The 10,056-nt window shown below is 38.3% G+C and overlaps 2 protein-coding genes across 3 annotated transcripts; one reads left to right on the top strand and one right to left on the bottom strand.

The window, feature by feature from the left end:
• Nucleotides 1-247: 247 nt before the first annotated feature.
• On the top strand, nucleotides 248-4,214 carry pdlim5a (PDZ and LIM domain 5a). 2 transcript variants are annotated; one of them, XM_060883479.1, is made up of 8 exons: nucleotides 248-321; nucleotides 430-535; nucleotides 852-1,003; nucleotides 1,996-2,032; nucleotides 2,625-2,644; nucleotides 2,894-3,063; nucleotides 3,207-3,246; nucleotides 3,411-4,214. In XM_060883479.1, the coding sequence occupies exons 2-8, from the start codon at nucleotides 437-439 to the stop codon at nucleotides 3,505-3,507; spliced, it is 615 nt and encodes a 204-aa protein (XP_060739462.1). In that variant the 5' UTR covers nucleotides 248-321; nucleotides 430-436; the 3' UTR covers nucleotides 3,508-4,214. The 2 variants fall into 2 exon arrangements, with proteins under 2 accessions (XP_060739462.1, XP_060739461.1); XM_060883478.1 differs by having other exon boundaries at nucleotides 281-321; nucleotides 433-535.
• Nucleotides 4,215-5,905: 1,691 nt separating this feature from the next.
• ostf1 (osteoclast stimulating factor 1) lies at nucleotides 5,906-9,960 on the bottom strand. Its single transcript, XM_060883886.1, has 10 exons — nucleotides 9,804-9,960; nucleotides 9,048-9,094; nucleotides 8,916-8,966; nucleotides 8,775-8,838; nucleotides 8,555-8,608; nucleotides 8,349-8,456; nucleotides 6,800-6,849; nucleotides 6,598-6,676; nucleotides 6,343-6,441; nucleotides 5,906-6,258 (listed from the first exon to the last, which is right to left on the bottom strand). The coding sequence occupies exons 1-10, from the start codon at nucleotides 9,835-9,837 to the stop codon at nucleotides 6,200-6,202; spliced, it is 645 nt and encodes a 214-aa protein (XP_060739869.1). The 5' UTR covers nucleotides 9,838-9,960; the 3' UTR covers nucleotides 5,906-6,199.
• Between the last annotated feature and the right edge of the window lie 96 nt (nucleotides 9,961-10,056).

The following is a 10,056-nucleotide window of genomic DNA, read 5'->3' as shown; positions in this document are numbered from 1 at the left end:
ATTACCTCTGACCAGTACACAGAGCTCACACTGGAAACTCCTTCACCACATCACACACACACACACACACACACACACACACACACACACACACACACACACACAATTGTGTCAACTCTGTTTTGCATCCTGTTTTACCACATTCCGCTTCCTTAAATATCAGTGTGTAAGCCTAACCCTAACATACACACACACACACTCACACACCCCTCCCATCTTGCTGTGTGATGTAAGTATATTAAAGCCCCTCTGTGTTCCTCAGCTGTCTTGTGGAGGATCAGCTCACAGAAACACACACATACACACACACACTTTCTTCAGGTAAAACACCCTTCAGTGCTTTACTGCTGTATTCTGTCCTTTACACTGCTGCAGTTTTGTCACTTTGCATGTGTGTATTTGTCTTTATGTTTGTTTGTGTGTTTTCAGCAGCAGTATGTCTGATCTCTACACAGTGGAGTTAATCGCTCCTGGTCCATGGGGTTTCAGACTACAGGGTGGAAAAGACTTCAGTATGCCACTCACCATCTCACGAGTGAGACACACAATTTTTTGGTTGTCCTCATTTTTCTTCCTCTTACTGTCTCTGTCTCTCTGTTTGTCCCTCTCTTTCTCTCTCTATCTCTCTCTCTCTCTCTCTCTCTCTCTCTCTCTCTCTCTCTCTCTCTCTTACTCTCTGCTCTCTGTAAATGTATCAGTTACAGGATTATACACACACTCTGACATAACACACTCTTCTGGTCCCCTCTGGTATGATTGTAATTCTCATGATGCCATTTTGCCAAGGGCCGATGAAAAGAGCTCCCTGATTGATTTTCCTGCTGTGTGTGTGTTTGTGTGTGTGTGTATAGCTGACAGACAATGGTAAGGCAAGTAAAGCAGGTGTTGCTATTGGTGATGCTGTCATCTCCATAGGGGACCTGAAAACAGAGGAACTGAATCATCTGGAGGCTCAAAGCAAGATCAAAGAATGTAAAGGCAACCTGAAACTCACATTACAGAGGTACACACACATACACTCACATACACACACATCCTAGAAACAATTTGCTGTACATTATTCCCCACCCAACACTTCAGGGTTTGTGGTTATTAATCAATAATGAGGTTGATCAACAATGAGCGCTGACACTGAAGACTCCTTCACCACATCATAGACACACACACATTTCTCCTCACAGAAAACTTTACTATGTCAATATTTATAGACAGATTTTAATTAATTTATGTGGACTGTGTGCTGGACATGTTTCTGTGAATAAGCTGCTACTATAGAAATTATAACCTGTTCGAATGAGAGCATTACAAATGACTTGTGAGCTGCTTTACGGTCAGAGAAAATTAATCAACATATTTTAACCAATCACAATCCAGAACTCAGCAGCATTACGTTAATTAATATACAAAACATACTAAGCCTTGGGAAGCTGTGATAAGGATTGGTAAGATGTGTTCTTCTTCTTTCTTCTCCTTCATCTCTCCCAAAATGTCTACACTCATGTTTTTTATGTTGAATATTTAAATTATAATCACCTAGCAACACCATAAAAACCAACTATATTGGAAATATTTTGTAGGTGTGATCAGATGAAGGAGTGCTTAAGGGAACGTGTGGTTAAATGCAGGTGTGATCAGGTGGAAGATCCAGTGTGGTGGAGATGAAGCTCCTCCCTGGATTCTGTTGATTTGATATTTAATAATGATAAGTAAATAAACCTGACAGATTAATTGCAATCTTTTATTATTAGAACAAATTTCTCACTCTCAGCAGCATTTGAACTGTGTGTGTGTGTTTGTGTGTGTGTGTGTGTGTGTGTGTGTGTGTGTGTGTGTGTGTGTGTGTGTGTGTGTGTGTGTTGCAGTATCTGTTACTGAGTCTCTGACATGTGATGTATGAAATGAAGACCCCTCTGTATCACTACTCAGGTCCTCATTAGTCTCAGTACTGATGGTTCTGAGTTCTGACTGTGTTCATGATGTTTTGTGTGTTTTCAGAGCAGCCAGTGTTCCCAAACCTGCTTCAGTACAGAAGGTATGATAACAGATTAATGTGTACAGTACATGTATTTATATCTTGGATATTTGGAGACCAAATGTTCCTATAAAGTGCAATATTTGACAGTTTAGACCTTTTGGGGACATTTGGCTGGTCATCACAAGAAAACCTTAACTTTTATTTAAAAATGTTTACATTCTAAAAATGTTCCTTTTGGTTACACTAGTTAAAGTCAGGTTTCACTTACTGTAACATAAATTAGCTGCATTAATAATTTTGTGAAAAGAAGGTCCTCACAAGAATAGTAGAACAGAGTTTGTGTGATGTAAGTTATATTTAGAACAGGGTAAATCTATCTGTGTGGTGTTTTGTGTGTGTGTGTGTGTGTGAGAGAGAGAGAGAGAGAGAGAGAGAGAGAGAGAGAGAGAGATTAAGCAGTAGTTCTTCAGAGGCACATTACTGGTCAAGGAAAGCAGGTCTCTGATTACACACATAAGTACACACATTGGTTTTACTATCTTACTGGTGACCTTTTATTGATTTACATACATAAAGACTTACATAAAGTAGCATATGATAATGATAATGATGATCTTTATTGTTTGTTTATCTTCTTTCTTCTCCACAGACAACTACAGTAACATCAAAGTTAGTATGATGTGTGTGTTTGTGTTAGTATATGTTAGTAATACTGCTTTCAGTGTTCACAAGATTTTTGCACTAGATCAGTGCTCATAAGTCATGTGTAGGGAAACAGTGATGATTCTTTGATGTTCAAGAATGTTTCAATCACAGTGTCACCTGTATTTCAGCACATTCTGTGTGTTTGTGTGTGTTTGTGTGTGTAAGAGAAAGAGATCAAGAGAGAGAGACTTACTTGTATGTTTGTGTGGATAGGGTGATCCGTAAGCCAATAATTCAGACAGATATCGGGTTCTATCATGAGGCATCTCACGCTGATGCAAGCAGGAAACGCATCATGGAGGACACAGAGGACTGGAGACCCAGAACAGGGACGTCCCAGTCACGCTCATTCCACATCCTCGCACAGATCACTGGCACTGAGGGTGAGTGCGTATGTGTGTATGTGTGTGAGTGTGTGTGTGTTGGGAGGATTTCCTTGTGAAGAAATGAGGTTGTTGTAGATGTGTTTTTGGAAGGAGATGGGTTTAAATGTGAGTGTTTCTAAATTGGGTGTGTTTCTCTGCAGCCCTGCCAGAGGACATGGACTTCAAAAAGAATACAGTAAAGTAAGTGTTAAGAGCCTCATTCCTACATGCTTTTTTGTTATTTCTTGTTTGGTTGTATGTCCTTTCTTATTTCTCGCTTCTCTATTCTCGTATTTCGCTATTCGCTATTCACACCCTCTCTCTCTTTCTCTTTCTCTATCTCTTTATCTTTCTGTGGTGAACAGAGAGATGAAGATTAAAGTTGGGCCTCAGTATCATAAACTGAGAGACTGGCACCATGGAGTTTCTGCTCAAACCCTCAATGTACTCAGTCTAGTCTAGTGTGTATTTGTGCATGTGCAAATGTGTGTATGTTGAATTGTGTTGCGTGTGTGTAACCATATGTGTGTGATTTTGCTGCATTTAACACTAAATTATAAATTGTTCTTTTCGATCTCAGCATGTGTTTTGTTAGCAGTAAACTAGCCAGCTTTAGTGGTCATGATTTAATGCACTATTTGTTCTCATTAAACATAGAAGTTTATGCTTACGCTCAGTGTTAGAAATTTAGCCAAATAAAGTGTGACTGATCTAAAGTAAACTATTGTGGGATGATATTTATTTACTACTGATGCTGTGAGCCGGAGTATATTCACACTTGGAACCTCAAGTTGATGATTTTTTTCTTGCTTTTTGGACTTAGGTAGAGCTTTAGTCAAATGCAGCATTACTCACATGAGAACAACAGAAAAATAGCTAAATAGCTAGTTAACATGGTGTTTAGCTGCTATCAATCTTCAAAATGCAATGAATGAAACAATATCTTAAATAATTGTGTTGCTGTAGGTGTTAAAACAATACATACAAAAGTGAGATTAGCATAGCAGCAGTTTCTCATCATGCTAGCATAAGTAGCCACACTGTACACACTAAAGTTTTAGATTTGGGTTTGTTTATTTGTTTGTTTGTTTGATAAACCACATATTTAAAAAATGTTTTTATCTTTTTTTGTGATGATACAATAAACTTCTTTGAGCTTGTGAAACTTGTGACAGCTGTATGTGTCTCTCTCTCTGTTCTTTTGGACCAGTCCATCATCATGGCCACCTGATAATCAGAATTCAAGGCTAGTGATCAAATCACAGATATAAAGGCCATGCAAAAAACTCTGATTCTGTTCTCTAACTTTTCCCTGCTGACAAATCTGAAGTGTGTAACAGCTGCGTCACTTTCCAGAAGAAACTGCTACCATGCTAATTACACTCTTTTCTCTTCTGCCATCTGGAAAAAGGTACCGAAGCATTCGGGCCCTCACGACCAGACTGTGTAACAGTTTCTTTCCACAAGCCATAAGATTCTTCAACAACTGAACTGAACTGTACCGAGCACAACACACACACTCCACTGTGTGGACTGCACTGATCTGCACCAAATACACACTCTTCCAATATACATCCATGTCTACAGCACCACCCATATCAAACTGTTTACATGCTGCTTTGCACACTGATTTTGCTCTTTTCACATGCTGTCACAATTCAGTCAATTGCTGTGTTGCACAATTCATTACAATACCTGATATATGTGACTGCTGCTATTACTGTATATTAAGTGCTCATTCCAGTTTTTTTTCCACATGTACTGTAGAATATACAGTATGTACTCTGGACAGAGCCTCTTCTGTGTATTGTCTTGTAGTGTCTTTTTTAAAGTATCTTGCACTGTTTGTACCAGGTTGCACAAGTGCACTTTATGTGGCTAGGACTAACTTACTTAAGTCCTTAGCTCTGTGTTGTTTTGCGTAGCACCATGGTCCTGAAGAAACGTTGTGTCATTTCACTATGTACTGCAACAACTATATATGGTTGAAATGACAGTAAAATCATCTTGATTTGACTTGACTTGACTTGACAACTACTGGAGGATTTATAAAAGGAAGTTGATTCTTCTGACTGGTGAGCAAACACACACACACACACACACACACACACACACACACACGAAGTGATCCATTCTAATCGACTTTATTTTATTTTATTTCAGTTCATGTCCCAGTGGCTGAGTTTTTTCCACTCATAGATATTTACTTTTGGCTAAAGTCGGTAATGAATGAGGAATAAACACAGGAGATTAGTGGATTAGCCACAGTGAGCAGCCTGTGTACAAATGTGGATAATTGTGATAAATAACATCACACAAACGGGTTTGATAGCACACCCTGACCATACTCCTTAGTTACTGAGTTTCCTGAACATTACTGTGTGACTGTAGTATATGCTGTGAAAGAGTGATGACTCAATCACATAAACTGTTGACTAGAAGACGAAGGGTTCCCTTTTCTGTCTGGTTCCTCTCTCAGTTTCTTCCTCATGTCTCAGATTCGCTCATCAGGGATCCAAGTCTAAATCAATATTTTTATTTGTGTAACACTGCTTTTTGACAATGTCCACTGCTGTGACAGCCAAATAAAACAAACTGGACTACACTTATCAAAACCTCCTGCAACTGCTGATTCTCTGGAGCAGTATAACCCTCAAAACATTTTTATAGGATGTAAAGTATGACGTAATTTTTTTTTTAGACACATGCAACTTAGTCTGTTAAAATGACTGACATGGTGGATTTACATGGAAACTAATCCTGTCTGAATATGGGTTTAATTAGTAATTAAATTAGTAATCCATCAGAAAGGCATGTAACACTTTTCACTACAAAGTAACAAACAACCTGAAGCTATGTATACACACAAACAAGTGTAAAGTGTTTTTATTAGCAGGGTATTAAAGCTTTGAAATTCATATAACATACATAAACTTTTCATTTAGTACAAAAGAATCTCTCCCTCACACACACATCCATCATAAGCAGCAAATGTTCAACAAACTGGTACAGAAACAAATTTATGTTTAATTAAGATGCTGCAAAAGATCATTCTCTCGCCCTCTCCTGCACACACACACACGCACACACACACACACACGCACACACACACAATATTTGGTAATGGAATGTTATTAATCCTCCTTTTCTCCTCTCAGTCAGAGTCTTCATCATCCAGGTACTCCTCAGCATTGCTGTGTGTGCGTGTAATCACTGCAACAAACACACACAATTATGTACAATGTGACAATATAAGTACTTAAATTTTAATAGTGTTTGTGCACATTAGAGGCTCACCGCTGCCCTGCTTCCTCTTCAACAGAGATGCACACTGAGCGTTAGTAGCCATCTGCAAAGCCGTCTTCTTCTCATTATTCAACACATCTGTCCTGGCATCTACACACACGCACACATAGAGATAAATATAGTTCTAATGTTTATGTGTATTCAACAAAATTCTCATGGAGGATCCATTAAGATTGTTCAGATAGAATAAAACTAATTGCACTACAGACAAAGGCAACAAAATGGTGTGTGTGTGTGTAGGCATACTCCTGTTTAAAAGCATCTCCACAATGTCTGAATATCCTTTCCAGGCGGCAGCATGCAGCGCGGTGTCACCCAGTTTATTCTGCACACACATACATGCACACACACACACAATGAAAGAGTCACAAAACAATTAGACAACCATCTTTCAATTTAATGAGAAAATAATGTTACACATATAACTAAGATTTTATTATTATTTCACCTGCTGATTAATCTCACAGTTCGCCTGGGAAAGTAGCAGCTCCACCACATCTACACATGCATAAAACACAGATACTCAAATTATGTAAGTTACAGAGCTTTTGAATTAATGAATGTGATTGTGTATCCAGTCCGTGAGGTCAGTTTATCTGTTTGTTCTAGACACTGTAGACGTTTTAAGACAGATTTAAAAAAAAAAATAGATGATGGATCAGAATTTTTTTATTTCCTGATATTTATAGATCAGAACAAATGACACCTTTTGTATCAGACCATCCAATTTTAGATGAAGGAGTGAACGCAATAAGAAATGTATTGGAAAAGACGGTTTTAAAGTAAATACAGTAACATGTCATATCCCTTGTTTTTCTTTCTTTCTTGTAACTTAATCAATCCTGAGACTTAGTGACACCAAACTGCTGCTTTCTTCTTCTGTTCTGCTTTTGTAGGTTTGTAGCTCCGCTTCTTGCAGTAGTTGTGTTTCAGGAGGTTTCTCCCTTCAGTCTCCTCTTTAAGAGGTGAAATGATCCTCAGTTTAAGGTTCAGTTCTGCTGATTGAATTGTTCAATCTAAAAACTTCCACATTCTACCTCACAAAGTCCTGTGTTTAGTGTCACTGTGTTTTGGATCATTGTCTTGCTGCAGGATGAAGTTCCTCCTGATTAGATTTGACTCATTTTTCTGATCATTTGTAAATGATCAGATTGTTTCTGTAGATGTCTGACTTCATTCTGCTGCTACCATCATGAGCTCCATCATGTGAGACCTTCACCCTGCCCTGTAATTCTTATAATTCAGCTGTTGTTACAAACAGCTTTCATCTTTTTAATAACTCAGCCTATTGTCAGATGGATCTAATGTAATCTACCTCAACAGATGACGATTTCTTATGGTTAAGGGTTTATTGCTGCTCCTGGTCCCATCCGAGGCGGTGGCACTTTATTTTTCCCAGTAAAGTGACTGATGGATTTTCTCTTTTCTCCCACAGACAGCTCTCATGTCTTTGTGTTGGTTTATTCTTTTTAATAACAAACCAAGAGATGTTCAGAGATCTTAACTGTTTAAATATTGAATTGAATTTATTTGAATTTTGTAAAAAGTTATTGTCCTACTTTAAATAGAACATCCACTGAAATGTTTTCTTCACACCTGTTCAGTTAAAGACACATTTACTGTGTTTCCAGTGTCTTCCATAAAAACTGAATCTGGAAGCAAATAAAGTTTAGAATTTAATCTGCTATTTAATTTTGCTGCCAATATTCAAGATGTTGCATTAGAAAATGTGTGATATTAACCTTTTTACCTCCATCAACAAAATGTAAGCATTTCTGTGAAAGTTCTCTGTTCCACTGAAGTGTGATGCACACGGACATTAAAGCAAAAAGAAACATAGAGAACTCTGAAATTCAGAAATTTATTCATAGGAACCATTTAATTGTTTGTCATTTGTAATGTAATGTTAAATTGGAAAAAAAAAAGAAAAGAAAAAAAAAAGAATGCAAAATAGAATAATTTTCAATAATGTCTCAGACCCCTTTGTGTGTGTGTACCTCTGTGTCCTCCGTGACAACCCCAGTACAGCGCTGTGTTCCCTGCTTTATCCAGTCCATTAATGCCAACCTTATTGTCCAAACACTCCCTGAGCCAGCTCAAATTCCCTAGACACACACGCACACATGAAAACACGCACATACGGGTCAAAAGGGGTTTGGTGCAAATGTGTGAGGTTGTGTGTTGCATTGTAATGATGTTACACCTCTTTTGGCTGCCTCGTGCATTGGGTTGTCGATGGACTCTGCCTGTTCAGCCACTGCAGAATAAAAACACACACACAAACACACACAGTTAAACACAGAGTCTTTGTGTGCAATGTAATGTACTAAATTGTTAATGTAAACCTCTCTCTCTATCTGTGTCTCAATTCTCTTAAACTTTGACATGTTGGAGCTCTGTGTGCGTGTCTGTGTGTTTCTTACCGTAATTACTGGGAATGAGCCCGGTTCTTCCTCTGCATGTTCCCTTCCACCAGTTACTGTCACTCTAAACACACCAGAGAAACACAAATTACACACTATATGGTGCTTACAATCTGGTGTGTCTGTGTGTGTGTGTCTCACTGTGTCTGAGATGTATAAGATGTCTCCCTCCTCAAAGTAAAGCTCATCCGGCTGCAACACACAAACACGCAGAGGTCAAAGGTCACAAACTGACAGGTTAAAAGTTTCATGAGATTTTTTCATTCAACTCACCGTCCTAGGGTCAAAGGTAAACAATGCTCTGAACACTTTCACTTGACCTGCAAACACACACACAAAACACATTGGTTAACAGCTGCTTTCTTTGACACCTTTGCATAAAACCTCAGTGTGAGCATGTCCAAACCTGTTATCTCTCTCTCTCTCTCTCTCACTCTTTTACACACACACACACACACACACACACACACACACACACACACACACACACACACACACACACACAATCTCTCTCTCTCTGCTCACCCTGAGTACTCAGTATACATTACACTTATTCAGTGTATTTAACTAGGTTATTCTTCACCATCTAGTTGAGACAAAAACAGTTCACACACCCACACACTGCCATCTAGTGGCTAACACATGCACATACACACGTTATCGACACCATGCACACAGTGAAACATAATTCTCCATATTCCTATTCATCCCTGAAGCACACACACATATGTTATAGTTTATTACATTTAGCAGACGGAATTCATTCTATGTTACTTTCTAAACTGGAGTTAAAGTCATTTGTCCAGATCCCGGAAATGAACTAAGTAAAATTAGACTGAAAATGTGCACTTGTGCAGTAAATATAATAATGATTAAACTGATGTTTATTATTTACAGCTATAAGAGTATTTATAGAGTATTTCCACTTCTTTATGTTATATAATAATATTCTAATGACACAGAACCCCTAAATAAACATTCACAAAACTTTACCAAACTTTGTTTACAATTAAAAGCTGTCAAACTCACCTGGTTTAGCGGGTTTTGGAGGAGGTTTTGACATTATGACTTGCTGTAAGAAACCTGAGTTATTTTAATAATGTTTATTACAAAATAAAGTGATAAACGACCGAATGGGCGCAGCCAGCAATGAGGAAGAATAAAATGCGGAAGTGGCTCCGTGCGCATGCGCGACATCACTGCACTGTGCGCGTTCACGGTGTTATTGGTGAAGCTTCTCTGGTCATCACTTCGTCATGTGTCTTGTGTCATTTTGCTGGCA

The sequence above is a fragment of the Tachysurus vachellii genome, chromosome 12 (genome assembly GCF_030014155.1).
Source record: "Tachysurus vachellii isolate PV-2020 chromosome 12, HZAU_Pvac_v1, whole genome shotgun sequence".
NCBI classification, from domain to species: Eukaryota; Metazoa; Chordata; class Actinopteri; order Siluriformes; family Bagridae; genus Tachysurus; species Tachysurus vachellii.
This window is presented reverse-complemented; position numbering and strand designations above follow the sequence as displayed.